General features: G+C 39.2%; 1 protein-coding gene across 5 annotated transcripts in view; it reads right to left on the bottom strand.

The window, feature by feature from the left end:
- dicer1 (dicer 1, ribonuclease type III) overlaps positions 1 to 21,905 on the bottom strand; it is a 57,969-nt gene that overhangs the window by 16,512 nt on the left and 19,552 nt on the right. For 3 of the 5 annotated variants that reach the window (XM_053433806.1, XM_053433805.1, XM_053433807.1), the window contains 9 exons: positions 21,195 to 21,270; positions 20,930 to 21,069; positions 16,908 to 17,081; positions 16,539 to 16,752; positions 16,266 to 16,419; positions 11,427 to 11,609; positions 10,004 to 10,109; positions 7,157 to 7,332; positions 1,001 to 1,754 (listed from right to left, as the gene is read on the bottom strand). In XM_053433806.1, coding sequence (XP_053289781.1) covers positions 1,001 to 1,754; positions 7,157 to 7,332; positions 10,004 to 10,109; positions 11,427 to 11,609; positions 16,266 to 16,419; positions 16,539 to 16,752; positions 16,908 to 17,081; positions 20,930 to 21,069; positions 21,195 to 21,270 — 1,977 coding nt within the window. Of the gene's footprint in view, positions 1 to 1,000; positions 1,755 to 7,156; positions 7,333 to 10,003; positions 10,110 to 11,426; positions 11,610 to 16,265; positions 16,420 to 16,538; positions 16,753 to 16,907; positions 17,082 to 20,929; positions 21,070 to 21,194; positions 21,303 to 21,905 lie in introns of those variants that run through there. The other 2 variants (XM_053433808.1, XR_008339995.1) reach the window with 2 other exon arrangements.

Below are 21,905 nucleotides of genomic sequence, written 5' to 3'. Positions count from 1 at the left end.
TCCGGCAATGAAGGAATGGCTTCGTAAGAAGCATTTCAAGGTCCTGGAGTGGCCTAGCCAGTCTCCAGATCTCAACCCCATAGAAAATCTGTGGAGGGAGTTGAAAGTCTGTGTTGCCCAGCGACAGCCCCAAAACATAACTGCTCTAGAGGAGATCTGCATGGAGGAATGGGCCAAAATACCAGCAACAGTGTGTGAAAAGCTTGTGAAGACTTACAGAAAACGTTTGACCTCTTTCATTGCCAACAAAGGGTATATAACAAAGTATTGAGATGAACTTTTGTTATTGACACTTATTTTCCACCATAATTTGCAAATAAATTCTTGAAAAATCTGGGTGATTTTCTGGATTTTTTTCTTCTCTTTTTGTCTCTCATAGTTGAAGTATACCTATGGTGAAAATTACATGGCTCTCATCTTTTTAAGTGGGAGAACTTGCACAATTGGTGGCCATTGTTTGTACTGCCCCTTGTGTTTTCAATTTTTTTTTGTGTATTTTTACCCTTTATTTTATTGAATTTTGATAAAGTTGGCTGCTATGACAATTTAATTTCCCTCTGAGGATTAATAAATTGATCATTGTGTAAGATTTAGGTGAAAGGGCACAAATTGAATATAAAATAATCCTAGTGAGGTTTTTTCATTTAACTTGTACGAATTGTTGTTTTTTTTACCCTAGAATGTGCCCTTTATATTTATACTCTATATTAACATCGGGAGCAGGTCCTCTCTACAGTGGCCGCCATGTTTTTAACAGTATTCCAACCTGGACAAACTAAAGACCTTTTGAGATTTTATGACAACTGAAGGCTACCACAGGTTCTCTTTCATGTTTGGAAGGGGAAGGCATAGCGAGGGGTTTTCAGCTGCAACATGTAACTTCAACACTAGATATCACTAAATTCTACACACTAAACATTTAAACATAGATTGTTTGGTCCATAAGTGCAATTTTCATGTCTCATGATACCCCATGTTGCTATTAATAAGTCAGTCTCACCTTCTTGCTGCGCATGTAACTGAGTCGTCCCTCGTGAGCATCAGGATAGGTACAGAACAGGTATGTGGTAATGGCATGCTTAAGGAAGGAGTCACCCAGCATCTCTAACCGCTCCAGGTTGAAGCCATCACTTGCGTTTGACAGGGTCAAGGCCTGCAGGATGAGGCCGGGGTTGGGCCCCAGACTTTTGGGGGAGACTCCTATCTGGACTCTGTGCTGGGAGTCAGAGACAAGATGAGGAAAAGGTGCTGTGGGAGTGTGGGAAGCCGTGGTTACTCGGCTGCAGACTGAGGTAGCTTTATTTGTGTTTTCAGAAATCTTCCCAGATCCTTCACTAGACTGGGGGGGACAGGACTTCTTCAAGCTGTGTAAGGGCTGCACAGGAACTGAGGTAGTGGTTTGTATCGATTCAGAGCTTGGCAGCATAGGAAAGCTGGGCTGGGAGCATTGGCAGTTGTCATGTTGGAGAAGGTGCTTGTCTTGGTGACTGCTGTTGTCACAGTGTGCGACAAAGGCAGTGCCATTAATTAGGTTGCGGGTACAGGTGGTGTCTTCAGACTCAGGGGCTGCAAGGGCCCCCTGCTCAGGAAGAGAAGAGTGGTAACTATTGGGTTGTGTTGGGCAACTGGGGTCAGGGGTTATTGTCTGTTGGTGCTTACAGTGACCCTTGCTATCCTCACTGCAGGACTCAGGACAGGAGATAAATGTTTTGCTGTCTATGGATCTCTTCCAGCCAAAGTCCAGGTTTGGATACCTGCAACATACAAACAGATTTTGATTGCGTTTAGTCCCACCACACTGGAAAGGTATAAAAATACTTTTGATTGACATTTGTCATCTGTAACATCCGCCCAGCAAATATCCTCCTTAATTTGTAGAACATGTGAAGGACATGCAGGCTAAGTTGCCATAAAAAGTTTGTTAATTATCACAATTGACAAAGAACGATACAGGCTTGCAGTGTATGAGATATGTGTGATAGAGTAAGTGTGCACAGATTTACTAAATTAATTTGTGTTTTAATTAAGTGCTTTGATTGGTCAACAAGACTAGAGAAGTACTATGTAAATACAGACCATTTAACAATTACCACACATAATTGGTCCACCAATAAATAAGATAATCTATAATAATATAAGTAAAAATTATAAACTCCCTGATTGTTATCTTTGTGCTAATCTTTAGAAAATACTTTGGGATTTTTATGAAACAATTTAAGTCCTGTAATAATGTATCACTTTTGAGCAAGGTGCACCTTCCTCTGCCTTTTTACCCTCAGCAAGAGTGAGGAAAAAATATCCTAAAAGTTAACCTCTTAATAGGGATAGAAACGAAGAAACTTCAGAGAGCAGCATGCGAGTGATCCATCTCCTAAGATGGACAGACATCTCATAAGTTACCAAAAGTAGAGTGGGAGCCATAGCCTTCAGCTATCAGGCTCCTCTCCAGTGGCATCATCTCCCAGTTTCAGGTCCGGAGGCCGACACCCTCTCTTGTTTAAGAGTAGGCTTAAAACCTTCCTTTATGATAAAGCTTATATTTAGAGCTGGTCCAGGCATGTCTTGGACCTGTTCTTAGTTATGCTGCTATATGTCTAGAATGTTGGGGGACACATGGAGCTTATCTTTCCAGCTTCTGGAAAAAAAGAACTAAAACATATCACCATAGAACTTCCCCAGTTAATGACTTGCATCAAGTCATGTTTAAATATGAAGATAAGTTTGTTTGGTGAATTTAGGAGAAATTTACAGATGCAAACAGAAGAGGGTATGGAAAAGATATTAAACAATTTACAGCAAATTATGTTAAGATAATAAAATCGCTGCAGTGAACATGAATGTGCCATAAGGTGTACAGAGCACATTGGAGAACACTTCACTTTTGGATCCCCTGATGTGACAAGTAAATAAATTGCTCTGAATAAAAAAATACTGTGGTGACACACGTGCACCAGTGTTAATTTCGTTGACGAAAACTATGATGAAAAATATTCGTTAACGATCTTTTTTCCATGACGAAGACGAGACGAAGACGTAACGAAAACGATTCTTTGAAAATAAAAACCATGACTAAATCTGTTTTAACTTTCGTTCACGAGAAGAGACGAAAATGTTGGTGGTTGACTAAGTCACAATAATTTATTTAAACATCATCGTGTCAGGCCGTCATGAAGTATCAGGAGCGGGCGAGTGAGTGTGTGTGTGTGTGTGTGCGCCCCAGATAGCACACCGGTCCCGAGGCTCCGCCCCGGCCCCGCTCACTCGCTCAGAGACACAAGATCTGAGCTCATCCATGTGAAGCAGCTTCTTAACAGTGGAAACAGTGAAAACACAGAGTTTCTTTGGTCTCAGCTGCTAAGAGATCAGCGCAGCAGCTTCTTGATCAGAGCAGAAGCTGCAGGTGGTTTGTACCGAGCTTCAGTTTCTGTGTTCGCCTCCAGTCTAACCTGCTCTCACTTTTTGTTTTCACATTTAAAACTAAATATATATTTTTAAGCTATTAGGCTGCAGCTATATGTTTTTATTTATTTCAAAATAGGGTACTTCTTATTCAAATAGCCCTACAAAGTTCTGTGTTTAATTTATTTCAAAGTAGGCTGACAGCTGCCTGTGTATTTTCTTCTTTTCATAAGTGTTCACCTTTGTTGTAACAGGTACAAATAGCAATAAAATGTCAAGAGTTTTCTTTATTGTCGTTCTATAATTTCGTAAATGCAACAAACTGTAGTTTAGTATAACTTTATATTAAACTTTATTAGCTTTGTTATCAAATATGTTTTGCGGCTCCAGACAAATTTTATTTGGGGGAAGAGGGGGCAAAATTACTCTTTTGAAAGTAAAGGTTGCCGACCCCTGCTATAGACCTATGCTGGTAGGGATATCTAATGGACAACCTAAGTACTGCAAGCTAGACTATTTTGCAGTTTTAGACAACACAGGGTCCCACAGCCTGACAAGAGAAGGAAAGGAGTTTAATGTGGCTACTAAATGTGAATAAAACTAGACTAAAATGTAATTAGTTTTCGTCGACTAAAACTAGACTAAAATGTAATTAGTTTTCGTCGACTAAAACTAGACTAAAATGTAATTCGTTTTCGTCGACTAAAACTAGACTAAAACTAAGAAGGATAAAAATGACTAAATGTGACAAACTAATATGCATTTTCGTCAAAAGACTAAGACTAAATCAAAAATAGCTGCCAAAATTAACACTGGCGTGCACAATGCAGTGTGATGAATACACGTGAATGGAAGGATGAGGCGGAAATTAGCTCCGTGGTATAATTCCCAGACAAATGAGTTAAAACAATTATCAAGAAAACTAGAAAGGAAGTAGCGCTCCAGCAACCATGTTGAAAACCTCAGACTGGAAGAATAGTGTTAAAGAATATAAAAAGGTTCTCCACAAAGCAAGAGCTGCCTACTATTCAAAACTAATAGAAGAGAATAAAAACAACCCCAGGTTTCTCTTCAGCACTGTAGCCAGGCTGACAGAGAATCACACCTCCACCGAACCCAGTACTCCTCAATCCCTAAATAGCAATATCTTTATGACCTTTTTAATGATAAAATTCTAACTATTAGAAATAAAAATCAACCATCTCCTGCCCTCAATTGGCACTAATACCCTCCCAACAACAGAGATCTCAGACACGGCTAAGAAGCCTACCCATTACTTAGACAGCTTCTCTATGATCACCTGTGATCAGTTTACCAAAATAATCTAAGGTTCTAAACCAACCATCCCATTCCTACAAAATTACTTAAAGAAATTCTGCCCCTAATTGATAGTTTGTTACTTAACACAATCAATCTTTCATTATCATAAGGTTATGTACCACAGTCTTTTAAAATAGCAGTAATCAAACCCCTTCTCAAAAAAACCCACCCTAGACCCAGAGGTTTTAGCCAACTACAGACCAATATCTAATCTCCCCTTCATGTCTTAAATCTTAGAAAAAGTTTTAGCCAATCAGCTGTGTGACTTTCTCCAGGAAAATAATATATATTAAGACTTTCAGTCGGGGTTTAGAGCCAATCACAGTACAGAGACAGCCATGGCAAAAGTCACTAATGACCTTTTAATAGCCTCAGATCAGGGACTTGTGTCTGTCCTCGTTCTGTTAGATCTCAGTGCAGCATTCTAAACAATTGACCATCAACATTTATTACAAAGACTCAAAATGTTAATTAACATTAATGGAACTAAAATATCCTTTAATAGTCACTTAAAACAAATTTCTAGGACCGCCTTTTTCCGCTTGCGTAATATCTCAAAAATCAGACATGTCGTTTCGCAAAAAGATACAGAAAAACTAGTCCACGTCTTTGTTAAATCGAGACTGGACTATTGTAATTAATTATTATCAGGCTCCAGCATTAAGTCGTTAAAGACTCTACAGCTTGTCCAAAATGCCAAAGCACGTGTCCTGACGAGAACCAAGAAAAGAGAGCACATTTCTCCAGTATTAGCATCGCTACACTGGCTTCCAGTTCAATCTAGAATAGAATTTAAAATTCTCCTCCTCACCTTCAAGGCCCTTAATAATATAGCGCCTTTTTACCTTAAAGAGCTGTTAGTACCTTATAAACCCACTAGAGCACTCCGCTCCCAGAATTCAGGCATACTTGTTGTCCCTAAAGTCTCTAAAAGTAGAGTAGGAGCCAGAGCTTTTAGCCATCAAGCCCCTCTGCTGTAGAATAATCTACCACTTTCAGTTCGGGAGGCAGACACCATCTGTTTGTTCAAGAGTAGGCTCAAAACCTTCCTTTTTTGATAAAGCTTATAGTTAGAGCTAATTAGTGTGGCAGAACGTTACTTGTTCTATTTTATGACACATGACACACGGAGCTTCTTTTTCCAGCTTCTCCTTCCTCTTCTCCATCCCTATCTCCCTTCCCTGGAATCCCTTTGCTTTATCACCCGCGGATCCAGGGCCTCTGTGGCCGCACCATGGATTGCGGTTTTTGGATCGCGCATCGGGGGTCGCGGTGGTGGATCCAGTGTGGCAGATTCTGTGTCATGTGGGCTGATCGTGGTGCTGGTGGCGGACCCTGTGTCGCGTTGGCATTGGGTACGAGTGGTGGACCAGGGCCGCGGCTCGTGGTGGGTCCTGGTGGGCGGCGGTGGACGGTGACTGAGGACTGGAGGGGCGTCTGGTCTGGATGATGGATCGTGGTCCTGCTGGTTGCTGACCATGGACTGTGATTGCAGCGGGACTGCTTGGCATGTCATGTTGGGGTTGTCCTTCGGGATGTTTACCCTCATCAATGCTGCTAAAAAACTTTAATCTGGATGATGTTTTCCTACACGTGGCATCTATTGCACTTCTGTCCGTCCTGGGAGAGGGATCCCTCACATGTGGCTCTCTCTGAGGTTTCTATGTATTTTTACCCTGTTAAAAAGGGGTTTTAGTAGTTTTTCCTGACTCTTTCTGAGGGTTAAGGACAGAGGATGTCACACCCTGTTAAAGCCCTATGAGACGAATTGCAATTTGTGAATATGGGCTATACAAATAAAATTTGATTGATTGATCACAGCTGTCTCTGAATTTAATAATCCTAAAGATGTGCATTCATGCCGCTATATATTTGTATACAAAGCGAGACGCAACCTCTAAACGGTCGGTCCGCTCCGGCCATCTTTAGCAAGATGGCGATGTAACATGGCGATGTCTGTGGGAGAGTGACCCAAGGTACAGGTAGAAACTTTATAATATATGGTTAAATGGTAAATGGTTTTGTATTTATATAGCGCTTTTCTAGTCTTGGTGACCACTCAAAGCGCTTTACAGTACAGTTTTACAGTCACCCATTCTCACACACATTCATACAGTGCATCTATTCGCAGCACTTTTTTTATTATATTGGGGACCATTCAGGGTTCAGCATCTTGCTGAAGGACACTTCGGGATGCAGATGGGTCAGACTGGGGATCGAACTGCCGACCTTCAGTTTGGGGGATGACCACTCTACCCCCTCAGCCACAGCGCCAACCACAGCGCCAGCCACACACACCTCATTCTACTGTAACAAAAACACTCTAGTAACTATAACTAAGATATGAGAATTATATCCCATTTTTGCAGAGAGCCTTAAACATTCTACACAGTGTCCCTTTATTAAACAAGTATTGTGCAGTGTTTGTAGCAGTGACCTGAAGTCAGGTGGGAGGGTCTGGGCTCCCACTCCAGCTTCACTGGCTGTCTGGGCTCTGAGCTCCTCAGCAGTCAGGAGGCAGTGGAGTCGGTAGAGGATGCTTGGCAGACACACTGCTTTCCTCCACAGGGAGGCAGGGATAGGGTGGATGGCACAGAGCTCTGGAACCAGGATCTGATTAGCAAAACATTCCTGTTAGATTGGACAAGGTGAACTTAAACTAATTTCTGTGGTGAACTTGACAATCACAGAGACACAGATTTATTGGAAAGGAAAAACTGAAATATTACACTGAAATGTTTTCTATGACAGTAGAACTTTAGCTCAGATTCTTCTCATTTCTGTTGATCATCTGAGATGTTTCTATACTGATGCATTGGAAAGAAATAAACCAATACATCTGTGTAATATCTCATTAACTAATGCAGAAACATTGAAAACGCAGAGTTTCTCTGTTCTCAGCTGATCAAAGATCAGCGCCGCAGCTTCTTGATCAGAGCAGAAGCTGCAGTTGGTTTATACCGAGCTTCAGTTTATGTGTCCGCCTCCAGTCTGACCTGCTATCACTTTTTGTTTTCACATTTCACCACCTAAAATATATCTTTTAAAGCTATTAGGCTGCAGCTATATGTTCTTATTTATTTCAAAGTAAGGTACTCCTTATTTCATACATTTCCCACAAATATGGGGAGGAATTCAAATAGCCCGACATAGCTCTGTGTTTAATTTAGTTCAAAGTAGGCCTACACTTGCCTGTGTATTTTCTTCTCCTCTTCATAAGAGTTTGATGTTTTCCTTTGTTGTAAAAGGTAAAAATAGCAATAAAATCTCAACAGTTTTCTTTGTCGTTCTATAATTTCATAAATGCAAACTATAGTTTAGTATAATATAACTTTATATAAAACTTTATTAGCTTTGTTATCAAATGTTTTGCGGTCCCAGACAAATTTTATTTTGGGGGAACAGGGGGCAAAATGGCTCTTTTGATAGTAAAGGTTGCCGACCTATGCTAGGAGGTATATCTAATGGACAACCTAAGTACTGCAAGCTGGACTATTATGCAGTTGTAGACACAACACAGGGGAAAAGCAGTTTAATGTGGCTATTAGGGATGGGCATAATTAATCGACGATCGATTAATTGATCATTAAGAATTTCGTCGATTGAAAAAATTATTTCATCGAGAAATTCGCTTATTACACATTTGACCACGGGGGGCAGTGTTTGAAAAAAAAAACGCCACAGTCCTACTCAGTTACCTGCGACTGGCTGCGAGTTACCGTGTAGTTCCATTTCCAAAACATGAAGAGGTCACGGCGAAGTGTTGCATGGGACCATTTTGAGTTAAAAAATGACTTGGTTCACTGCCAACACTGCGAAGCTATCCCAGAGGCTGGGGGAGACGAGGAGTATTATATATTTGTAGTTGTTTAACATTGTTTTTTTATATTATTATTATTTGAGGGGGAAAAAAACGAGGGTCAGTTGTGTTTAGTAGAACCGCCTTCTAGCTGTCGGCTCCGCTGCTTAAGATTACGGCAGCGCATATTTTGTTCATCTTGTAATAAAGATCTCAATGAGGAAACACGCTTTTTTTTTTCCACTGCATTTTAATGTAGCTTATAAATATTAATGATTAATCGAAAATTCGTCATTAACTCTCCCGACGATCGAGGAAGACTATTTAATCGAACGCCCATCCCTAGTGGCTATTAAATGTGACTCAAACTAGACTAATATGTAATTCATTTTCGTCGAGTAAAAGTAGACTAAAATGTTCTCAGTTTTCGTCGACGATAGAATAAAAATTACTAAATGTAACTAAAACTAATATGCATTTTCATCTATGCCTTTTCATCTAAAGACTAAATCAAAAATAGCTGCCAAAATTAACACTGCTCCAGAGTTTATGAGGCTGCATTTAAACATCATGAAAAGTGACTCGTCAACATGTTGTGCTCAGTACAACACGAGACGCTCACAGTCAGGACTACTGACATCTAAATCGTCCCAATAAAAAATAACCTTAACTAACCCGAACCCTCTGAACTTGAACTAGTTAATTTTAAGTGCATTATGTTTTTATTTATAAATGTATTTATTTATACTTTATTCATGTATCGTCCTGAGGGGTATGTACTCAACTTAATGCCAGGACACTATGGTATGAAGCTGTCCATCTTCCTGTCATGCTTTAACAATCAAAGCCTTGTTTGAAAAAAATGTATTGATTATTTGGTCAACAGAAAAGCAGCAAGAGCTTCTTTTTTTTTATGTGTTCAGGATATTTATGTATGGAACATATTCGACAGATAAACATTGCACAGGCTTCACAGGAGTATAGACAGTGAAAATGATCTTTCATTATAGTTTGAATGTCTCTGTTGAATTTATGTCACAAACATAAATGTTGCAACACTTCCTTTACCAGTATAAAGATAAAAACACTGCAGTGTTTGTTGAATGAATCCATTAATTTGTTTAAAAGGGGCTTTTATTGTGAAATATTTGCAGGTAAGGAAGATGCACGGTTTCATACTGTATAATACTTGTATTTATTTAAGTAAACAGGACTAGATTTACACATGGAAATATAGTATTTGTATTTATGGCTATTTTCAAGGCAAATACTATGTAAAAACACTGAAAAGCTAAATATTGTGCACAGATTCTATATATATATGAATATTTGTATTGAAAAGATATTGTTAAAATTGTGCATTTTTTTGATTGACAAATTGAAAAAATAATAAATCCTCCCAAGTGTTATTTTTGACTAGGTATTCAGACCAACATAAAACAGACACAGAGGACAGAAAGAAAATACTATTGATTGCAGTATTACCTGTTTGTTCTGCAGACTCTCCCACTTAGCCTTCCTCTTCTCTGCACTGCTGAGTGGCAGGGCTTTTCCCTTCTGGTTGAGGTGCCGAGGGGTCAACAGGTTCAGTCTGAGAACAAGAGCAGTTCCAACTTTATCCCTTTTAAAATTGGGAGGAATTCTTACAAAGTACTGCAAATTCATTAAAGCTTAAAAATGTGGTTGGTGCTTATCAGACCAAGACTGTAGAATGAAGCAATGGCTAAAATTCTTAACAGTTCTTTAAAAGAGTTATGCATTTCTATAGTACAAGGCAAACACATAATCAAACTCACTATGTTCAGTTATAACCATAAAAATCAATGCAGCGCAACCAGGGATACTAATGCTGTTCATCTCATTCTTCATCCTTGTCCAAATCTGGCCCCTGCATAACCCACAATGCATCTTAAATAAAGATGAAATGCTTACCAGTCAGGATTGACCACAATGACGGTTAAGATTAGTGTGAAATTAAATTTTCACTAAAACTTCAGTTGATTATCATGGTGTAAAGCTCATACTGTCCAGCATCCACCAGTGAGCAATGGTGTCCCACACGAAGGACTGCTGGTGCAGCATGTGACGTGGGTTTGTTATGTGAATGTGTGAAGTTTACTATGTGCTTGTTTGATTCGCTTGAGAGTTTATGACACACAAAATCAAACGCATTGAAAAAAGTCCAATAATTTGCACGCAGCTCATCTGCCACATACAACACAAGAGGTGACGTGCCTCGGCAGAATATCAGGCTTAAGTGACGAGAATGGTCCAGGTTCATGATCCGACATCGTTTAATAATTCAATGAATGTGATTGTCAGTTTGTGTGAAAAGTTCAGTTTATCCATCAACACAACACATTTGAAATAAGCAGGTTTTTATAAAGTTCTACGTGTGAGTGATTAGAAAATATCAGAGGAGCAGAGTCGTTTGTTGACAATTTGGCACTTCAATGTAGTGGTGCTGCCAAGAGGGGGCCTGCTGGATTTTTCACAAGCTTTAGTACATTGATGTGGAGAGCGTCAAATATAATAAATAACGCTGATATTTTATCTTTAGCTTTTGGCCTTAAGTAAAGATTAGCAGCAGGCTAGAGATCTGGTAAACTCACTTCTTTCTGTCTCGACATCCCTGGATCTTTACTTTTCAAACTTGTTGCCTTTCGACACAGTCAGCACTGGGTGAAAATTAAATGAATAAAGGACATTTTATCGGACTTCCCATAGCTCCCTCTGAAGGCAAAGAAGTTTAATACAAAACATGTAAACCTGTACTCTGATGTCAAAAAACAACATCCCCTTTAGGACATTTTGATGAACCAGTTCTTTTGCACAAACTCAGGAAAAGTAAACAGAAAGTAGAGAGCAGTTTACAGGTATATTTCATTTATAGCTCTGTACTACTGACCTGGAGGAGGTATGATCAACATCCAGGAGTGGCTGATTTAGGTTGGACAGATCCAGGTTGTACTTGGTTTTGTAATACTCAGCAAACGTCTCGTATTCTGGTGAAGGAAACTTGCTAAGCGGCGTCAGGTCGGTGTACACATCGGCTACATAGAAACGATGAGGCTGGTCAAAGTTACGATACCTGGGGGAAAAAACAGTGAAGGTTATTATAAAGCTTAAACCACAGTCTTTTAAACCCACGTATTCATCTTTTTGCAGCCAAGTTTAGTTAGACAGTAAATTGAACTGATGGTCAGAAATCAGATAATTAATGAGGATTTGGGATGAATGACCTAATATATAATAAACCAGATTTCATCCTATTTTTTGGTACCAATATAGTGGTTACATCAACTTTTATTAGGTTTAAATATATTACTTTTTATATATTTATTTTGGTTTAATGAATTTAGGTTGTGGGGGGGCAGAAATAGTTTCTATAGGATATTGTGGGAGTGACTGCTCTAATAGAAGAGCAGATAAGTTTGAGGTGTATGTGACAATAATAAAAATGTAGACAAATTCCAGTCTGGATATTGCAAACGCAATGAGTCAGTATATCTGGAACTGACCTTCGATGTTTAAGTCTCATCTCTAAGACAGACAAAGAGTGCAACAAGCTTTGATTCTTTGTCCCATCTTATTTTCACTGTACATTCTCCCATTAGGAAACATCAGCAATTTAATGGGACATCATATCATTTGAATGCAGATGAAACCCAAATCTACTTATCTTTCAAGCCAGACAACCATCAGCCATGCAAGTGTCCTAACAGAGCACCTAACTGCCATTAAGGAATGGATGTCACTTAACTTTCTTCAGTTAAATTCAAATAAAAACAGAAAAAGTCTGGTTCCAACCAGCTAGCAGGCAAACCCCCCATAATTTCTCGGTCCCCCGGCAACCAATATTAAAACAGCAATTATTTCCCATCTGAATTTCAAAACATTTGTTAAATCCTGATACTATCTCCCCCTGACTTAAAAAGGCTATGCCTTTGTCTTTTCCCGCCTGGATTATTACAACTCCCTCTATACACGCCTTAGCCAAACATTTATAACTTGTTTGCAGACAAACTGTTGCTGCTCGTATTTTAATTGAAACTAACCGTAGGTCTCATATCACACCAATTATTGTGTCCCTTCACTGGTTACCAGTTAAATTCACAATTGACTTAAAGATTATTTTAATGCCTTTTAAATCTCAACATTGGCTGGCCCCAACTTACATTTTAAAGCTCTTGACCCCCTACACACAAAATCGCAACCTGAAATCAGCAAGCCTGTCCTTGTTGGCTGTCCCTGGGTCAAGAATGTCTACTCAAGGTGACCGCTTTCTCTGTTAGGGCCTCGAGGCTATTGAACTCCCCGCCTGATGATATTAGACTCACCAACTATCTTTAAATCATTGCTCAAAACATATTTATAGGAAAGAGTTTCTAAAATCCGACTTGTAATTCTGGTGCTACTGTATCATTTGATATCCTTTATTCCTTTTATCTCACTTTAATTGCAACCACAAATTATGTAGTTTCTCAAATATGACAGCTTCTGACTCTGCTGCCTAGAGTAGGTATTTAGTTTAGTTTAAAGAAGGCAATGAGGTAATGATGTCTGATCAACTGAGCGAGCCACAAGGCTTTCATACAAGCCAGTAGCCAGTCAGATTTACCTTCAGCCCCAGCGTACCCTCAGGCTTAGCCTTTAACGTTATTGCAATTAAAAGAAGCTGAAACACCAAGGTAAAACTGAAGATAATTATCTTATAATATTTTTATATAACAACCAGTCTGACAGAGCTCAAATATGATGGTTATACACTCCTCTTCCCCATTTTCTCCTCTCACCCCAACCGGTCAAGGCAGATGGCACCACACTGAGTCTGTTTCTGCTAGAGTTTTCTTCCATTTAATGAGGGATAATTGTGGAAACTGTTGGGTTTCTCTATAAATGTTAAGGTCTTGACCTTATTGTGTTTTGATTTGGCACTTACAATTGAACCGATTAAATACCTTTTATTATAATTCATTCATCTTTTTGCAATGAATTTTTTTGGGGCTTTACAAATAAAGTTAATATAATGTAGAATATGTGGCTTGGTGGAAGGAGCATGAGGAGGGTGTATCAGGAGAACACCCTATACAGTATAAGTTCAATTGTAGATTTGTTTTTACTGAATAATTTAAATAAATTTGTGGATTACTTGCATTTTAAGCTGTGGCACAAGGTAGTCACTAAGGCTTTCAAGGTTTTGAGGTGGTGTGCTTTTGAACGGGATTTTAAACCAAACCGATTAGATGCGCGGTTTAAGGAGTGGTTGACTAAAGGCTAAACAGCAAACTGGAAATTTTTTCATCAGGGCTCAATACAAGATACACCATGGCTTTGTTATTAGTGATGTTTATAGATTCCTCCAAGTTCGACATAACATTGAGTAATTGATTAAAGAACATAAACACTACTTTGATTATATCCTACAATGAAAAGCCAGCAGTTTGCCCTGCTGGAGAAAGTTCTGTTGGAAAAACCTAACTAGGTTTAGGTAAAAAGAAGTCACGTTACCAGATCATCCCTTTGCTGGAGACAGTGTTGATCACGTGTGGCAAATCATTATCGCATATTCAGGTCTCGCCCATAATGAATTCCCAATTGTCATTCAAGATGGAATAAATTATTTAGGCAACTACAATGGTCCCTTCGAGGGATATGTATTTTGGATTCTAGGTGCAGCTCATAGGAAAGCCAGCGAGTGGTTCAAACCAGAAGTACCTACAGCTAGCACCGGATGCATCCCATACTTGCCACTATTTATTGCATTAAGTAAATCACACCAGTACGATCGTTTGTTAAATTGATGATTGATTATATTTACAGTACATCCGGAGAGTTTTCACAGCGTTCCACTTTTTCCAATTTTTTTATGTTACAGCCTTATGCAAAAATGGATTAAATTCACTTTTTAGGTGGCCCGCACCACCAGGCTCAGAGACAGTTTCATCCCCCAGGCCTTAAGACATTTAAACTCCTCTGAAATGCAATAATTCCACCAAACCAGCACCGTGACATATTTGCACAAAATTGCACTATTGTTGTTTTATTTTCTCTTCAGCTGTTTTTTTATATATATATATATATATATATTTATTAAGATATATATACTTTATTTTCTATTTTAAATTTTGATATTCTATTTATACTATTTCTATTTTATTTTATAGGTTGTAATTACTTGAGCATTGCTAGAAGAGAGCCTGTGACTCAAAGCATTTCACTGCCAGCAACTGCTTAATGTTATTGTTGTGCATTTGATAATACAAATCTTGAATCTTGGATACAGGATGCACCCGAGCTCAATTTTGAGTGTCATGGCAAAGTCTGTGAATAATACATTTTCATAAATTGTAAAACAAACTTTTTCCATTTTGTCATGTGTGTAGAATTTTGAGGAGAAATAAGAATTTAATCCATTTTGGAATTAGGCTTTAACATAACAAAATGTGGAAAAAAGTGAAGCGCTGTGAATAATTTCCAGATGCACTGCAAGTGTCAGATCAGGTACAACTAGGATAATATTAGGAGGGACATCCCAGTTCTGTTCAAACAATGTTTTACGTTTGTGTATATTTCATATTTTAATACCTGTATTATTGTAACGCTGTCTGTCCCAAACTGATTCTGTATTATTTGCAGACTCAGTTTGCAATGTTTGGCTACAAGGTACAATACACAAAATACTGATAAAAAGGGCTTTTGAGCCCTAGCAGAAAGTTTAATTTATATCTTTGGATCATGTGCAATTACTTTAAAAAGAATTAAATGTAAAAAGAATTTAAAAAAAAAAGAAATACTCTAGAGGGCACCCTTGAGTCATTTGACCACACCCATGCTCAAAATTCATAGTAAAAATTAGGTTGAGCATATCTTGGTAAATGTGCCAAGCCAAGTTTCGCGAGTTTTCAAGTACTGCTAGCCAAACAATTGGTCTCTCGCTCCTTTGGTGCTAGGCCCTTATAATAATAATAACTTTATACATTAAATGCTGTGCATTTAGCTGTCAAAGACCCATTCCCGAACTGTGTGTCCTTACAAGGATGTCATCTTTGATGCAACAAGCCAATTAAACCTAAACGACCTATATTTTACACATTCCTGGGATTTAACTTGAGATATTGGTACCCCTAAGATGATACACCAGTGCTGCAATGTGTATTTCCATGTCCTCTCTTCTGCCTCTCTCTGGTGCTCCAGACAGAACAGGCTGTTTTCGCCTGCCTCACTAATTATTTAAGAGCCCCTCCTCGGATTGGTTGTCTGCACTTTGAGTGACACGCGGCCAGCAAGTACGAAATGCGTGTTTCAATAACATTTCTAAGAATAGACTGAGTGAAAAAGTCACACCCCAAGCCTGCCTTTGGGCAAGAGTGTGTGCGATTTTCAGGCGTGTTTGTGAGAGCATGACCGCTCCTCCGAGGGGGCTATCAGGACGTTTAGGCAAAAAAAAAAAAAAATGGGAAGGTATTTAAAAGTTTTTATTTTTTGAACTACATTTAAGTATTGTCCTTTTTCATCAATGATAGGGATTGATAATTGAGGAATTTTGACGGATTCAAAATATCATTTAAACGTATACATATTTTAAAATCAGACTTGCCTTCTTTGGCTGGCCATTCCAGCAAAGAGTCTCTTTATTCCTTAAAATTGGTTTGGTCCATGTTAAAGCCCACACACACACATTTCAGAAATGGGTCTCATCAGTTTTTGTTAACAAATGAACACTCCTCATATAGTGTAGTGGTACCTTGGAATGATGACAGCATCCTGGTAGTCCTCCAACTTGAAGGTGAAGGGGTTCTGTTTGGTGTACTGAGTGGTAGGAATGCCAGTGCGGGCCTCAGACTTCTCAATGTCCTCCATGAATTTAAAATCCATATCAAGTGTGTTAGAGTCCCCAACTGAACAAAGCGATTAGCCAAAATAAAGAGGAAAGTAATTAGTAATGAACTGCCAAGTTGAAGCATCTCAAACATACCAACTTCTGGGAAAATAATCCATGGAGTGTAGCTCGACTCACCAACATTCAGAGGTAGTATGCAGTAAGCAGAGTCTGCTAGCGTGGGCTTGAACTCCAGTGCAGGTTTCTCCAGGCGGAGTATGTGGGAAAAGATGTACTGGTGCAGTCGGGTAATGAGGTTGAGCTGGTTGGATGTGAGCATGAAGCCAGACTTTTGCAGCTCAATGGAGATGGTCACTTCACCCGAGCGAGTGTACACTGGGAAATAAGGGATCTCGACAGACAAGAAGAGCATCAATTACTACCCATTACCAATGATTAGAGGAAAATTTTGGAGCCATGCGTTTGTTTTGATAATAAGTGATGCACAGTATACCCAGAAGTCAAACATATTAGCTGAGTCTAAGAGAGCAGAGGAAGGCAACATACTCGAGGTATGGGTTTGGCAGTAAGGATGCCAAAGCACCTGGTGGTGTCCTCTGGTGGGTAGAGCTTCCTTCTGCGGAAGTTGAGTTCATCTGGGAGAGGGGTGGTAAGGACCATCCCAATCACATATAGATAGTATATGTCTACAGCATAACTGTCCCTCAGACACACTGGTATCTGAAGAAGACAGAAGGTGACTATTTACAAAATCCTGCAGGGTGATTCCAGCACAAAGTTTCTGACAACAGAAGGTAAAGCAAAACACGTTTAAACATACATAAACAACTAAAAATAAAATGATAATTTCTATTATTTCAACTTTATATATCTACCATTGTAGAGTACAAGAAATGATAAATGATACAATTACAGAAACCAAAAGAGACTGACAGAAGGTGTGATGACCCCTCCCACTTTGCTTGTGGTTCTTGTGGGCTGTGTCCGAAATCATCTACTAATCATTATATAGTGCACTAGTTGGAGGGGTGGGTGAAGTGTCTGAGACCACAAAACACTTTTGTTGTTTCAGGGGTAAACAGCATTGCCCCCAAATCTAAAACAATGAGGTAACTAGGGGACCAGGTCTTCAGACATTAAAATAAAAACATAAAAATGCCTCCATACTGCTCCTGTGCTGTCATCCAAGAGTCCGTAAACCTTACATTTAACTTCAACTTGAAAAGGCATAATTTACAGCATGTTTTCTGCATAAATGTCCGCTGATATCTTCCTCCGAAGCTGTATTCACTTTTGTACACACACACACACAAGTTCTTGCCCAAGGGTGTGTGCGGGGTGCGCAGTAGCATTCGCTAGTTCCGGTATCATTGCTATAATTCCTTAAAGGACATTTAGGCAAAAAACATTGTGTAAACAATGCAGTTTCAAGTCGAACTTGAATGTTGGGGCTTACGGAAACTTGGATGACACCAAAGGAGCAGTATAGAGGCATTTTAATATTTTTATTTTAACGTTTGAAGACATGGACCCTAAGTTACTTCATTGTATTGAATTTGGCTGTAACGCTGTTGAGTCCTGAAACTCAAAAAGAGAGAGTGTGTGTGTGTGACCTGGGGACCTCCTTGTGTGTAATGCGGCATGGGGATGCACTGATAGAGCAGTATGCGAATAGAAGGATTAGTGTTCAGCAATTATGATGATTTCCTGGACAATAATGATGACTGACTCATCAGCTGATATTGATTCTATAAGCTGTGATCCTGGATCTTTGTCTGAGTCCAGTAAACCAATACAGCACCATCCCAGTACAAATACAAATACTCACCACTCTAGGCTAGTTTGCTGCCATTTTGTATGAATCCTACGCAGTGTTATATAAATTAGGTACCTTGTCTATAGCATTGATATGAATAGCTGCACTACACAATGTACAGACACAATAAATATATAAGTTCAATAGGTCGTATTTTACAATGACATTACCAATGTATTCATTTCCTGTCTTGCGTCCATTTTTATAATATTTTCATTAGTGCTGTCAAACAATACAAATATTTAATCGCAATTAAGTAATAGTTAACTCAAAATGAATCGCGATTAATCTCAAATTTTTATCTATTCTAAATGTCCCTTCATTTATTTTTTCTCCATAATTTTTTTTTCGTTTTAATGCTCCATCAACATGGAAAAGTGGATTGGCTTGCTTTATGCAAATGTTTTATTTTATTGAAAAACAACATTGCCACACAGGGCAGTACAAAATAAAATTATATAGTGCACATTTCAGGTAAACCATGGCTTAATATTTCCTTTTTTTCAAGTTTGCTTTGAACATAGCAGTCAGGCCTCTTATTTCAGAAACAATGAACCGTAACAGTTAGGTTACCAATAAAAGGTAAGACTACTACTTCTTTGCTTTCAGTCAGCTACTCAAACAGACAAGCAAAATAAACAGGCAAGTGTCAGCCTACTTTGAAATAAATTAAACACAGAACTTTGTAGGGCTATTTGAGTCCTCCCAATATTTGTGGAAAATGTATGAAATAAGAAGTACCCTATTTTGAAATAAATAAAAACCTATAGCTGCAGCATAATAGCTTAAAAATATATATTTCGGTTGGCGATATATAAAAACAAAAAGCGAGAGCAGGTCAGACTTGAGGCAAGCACAGATACTGAAGCTTGGTAGAAACCAACTGCAGCTTCTGCTCTGATCAAGAAGCTGCGGCGCTCATCTCTGAGCAGCTGAGACCAGAGAAACTCTGTGTTTTCACTGTTTCTATAGTTAACAAGCAGTCAGTCAGTGACCGGCTGCTTCACATGAACGAGCTCTGATCTCACAGTGTCTCTCTGAGCGAGTGCGCGGGGACGGAGCCCCGGGACCGGTGCGCTATCTGGGAGAGCACACACGCACACGCCCCTGGTACTTCATGACGGCCTGATATGATGTTTTAAAAAATGATTGACTTAGTCAACCACCAACATGCAAAAGCGTGTGTCATACGGCGAAAGCGTGAGAGTTGCGCCGTTAATGACGCGTTTAACTGACAGGACTAATTTTCATCAATAAATAACATTCACCAGTGAGTGCTTAAAAGTTAATACTTTCGATGCTTTCATATTTTAACAATAGGGCTGAACGATTAATTGCATTTGCGATAAAATCGCGATATGATAAAACGCGATTTTCTAATCGCAATGTGCGCGATTAAAACGTGCGAAAGAGAGTAGGGCTCTCGGATGCTCTCCTCACCCGCAGCCAGAATGCCGCGGGACCACAAAACTTCTCCGATCCAGAAGATAGCGAGGCAAGCCTGCATCACCTACAGGGTCCCAAAGTCTTCGGCCGACGTGTCGGACACACAGAGCGAGCTCATCTCGCTGGTGACCACGGTGCGGGTGGCGGACCTGAAAATCGCTCCCCGGAAAAGCAAGCCGAGCTCCGGGGCGGCGCGGCTCCAGAGCCCCCCGGTCACCTACATGTACATCTGCGAGACGGAGGTGTTCAGCATGGGGGTGTTCCTGCTGAGGCCCGGCGCCTCTATACCGCTGCACGACCACCCAGACATGAACGGGAATCTACGGAGCTGCTGATCCGCAAGCTGCCCTTCCAGCGCATCCAGCTGGCCCGCCGCATCCGCGGACACAGAGCTTAAACTGCTGCTGCTCCACTTACTATAACAACGCCGCATTCCTACACTTATGTAATGCAATTCAATTCAATGTGGAAGTAATCCAAGAATTCATAATATGCTACTCAGATTAGTTAATGTAATGGAATACGTTACAGATTACATTTTAGGCATGTATTATATATTCTGTAACGGAATACGTTTTGAAAGTATCCTTCCCAACACTGGCAATGTTACTGACTTGGGAGCAGTAACACACCTATAATTAAAAAAATGTTTTTCTTAAGATGGTAAATTTTGCACACAGGTTTTAAAAAGTTCATGGCTTGTGTTTATACTTACAATGACTTTGATTAAATTACTTAAATGCACACCGATTTGTTGTTCTTGTTTCTGTAATGAATAGTTAAATAAAAATGTGGGAAAGAATATTGTACAGTAAATGTATCTAATATTGTGTTGGTCATATTTAAATCATTCATTACGGGAGTTTTTTTTTTGGGGGGGGGGGGGGGGGAGGATAAAATAAAATCGCATATTAAATCGCAATCGCAATATTTTGAGAAAAAAATCGCAATTAGATTATTTTCCCAAATCGTTCAGCCCTATTTAACAATGTAGAAAATCTTATATTTAAGACAGCATGCTGGGTGGTGAGGCATACATTTCTAGTTTAGAGTACATCAGAAGTTTGCTTTCTTCATGCAAGACGTCCATCTCATAAAATGAGCATCCAAAAAGGTCAGTCAGAGTGACAGTAAAAAGTATTTCACAATTTGTCAAATGAACAACCCATAAGGATAGGTTCAATGAATATGGGCTCTACTTTTCTTTTTATTGTTCGTTAAAGAAGCTTAGTTATTCTGAACATCCAGAAAGAGCCTGGTAAGTCTTATTGTAATAAATGAGACTAAAGCAGAATTAATTTCTTACAGCTTTGGGGTAGCACTGCCTCCTTTTGGTAGAACCAGGTCGGCCTGGGACACTGGTCTCCTCCTCATCATGAAGGTCCAACTCCTCCTCATACTTGACAGTCTCCTTCCCAACGGGCATCAGGTGATCATCCAACTCACCTGATAAGAAAGGACGCAAAATAGACAGATAAATTGATGTAGGGAAAACTCCCTCAGAGACTAAAGATGTACAGTGTAAAAGTTCTACAGATCATGCATTTACAAAATCTCAATTCTGGTTTTACCCGTTTTGTGGAGTTTCTCACAGCATACTAGTGCAACAGCTTTCTCAGCTAATCTGGCACAGGTCATTGTAGGACCCTGTCAATGACACATCCATAAAATGAATGAACCTGAAGTGACAAAGGGATTCGTTTTTATTAAATATGAGGACGGACTGAAAACAATATGCCACATTAATGTGTGCTGAGGAACTCATCTGTCTAAAATCAGCATTATATTTCCGACACCCCGTTTATCCATGAACATAAGTATGAATTTATCAGGTTTTTACAAAGATCAGTTCTAAAGACCAGTGGAGTAAAGCGTCTCATTGGGGGCCAGGCAGGGCCACCTTTATACAGTAAAGGCTATTATTAGAGTTTGTCCTTTTACGCCTGATGTGCAGCACATAAGTCTAAACTGAATTTATGTCAAATTAGTTTGGAGAGCATGGACCACTGTTTTATTGAATTGAAAACCTTATTTTGAAAATTACAGCACAATTGTAATAACAGTAACTTTTTCAAGCACCTTCTAAATAAAAAAACAGAGTTAATGCTTGTCTGACAGATCTGAATAATTTATGAAAATGCAGCCAAGTGCAGTAATATAGAAAATTGTGTATGCGATACATTGAAATGGATCATTATGAATCGAATCATTGTCTGTTGAATCGTAATCGAATTGAATCGTGAGTCTAGTGAAGATGCACACCTCTACCAAGCATAGTATAA

The sequence above is a fragment of the Pleuronectes platessa genome, chromosome 11 (genome assembly GCF_947347685.1).
Source record: "Pleuronectes platessa chromosome 11, fPlePla1.1, whole genome shotgun sequence".
Taxonomy (NCBI): Eukaryota; Metazoa; Chordata; class Actinopteri; order Pleuronectiformes; family Pleuronectidae; genus Pleuronectes; species Pleuronectes platessa.
The sequence above is the reverse complement of the archived record's forward strand: the minus strand, read 5'-3'. Positions and strand labels throughout refer to the sequence as shown.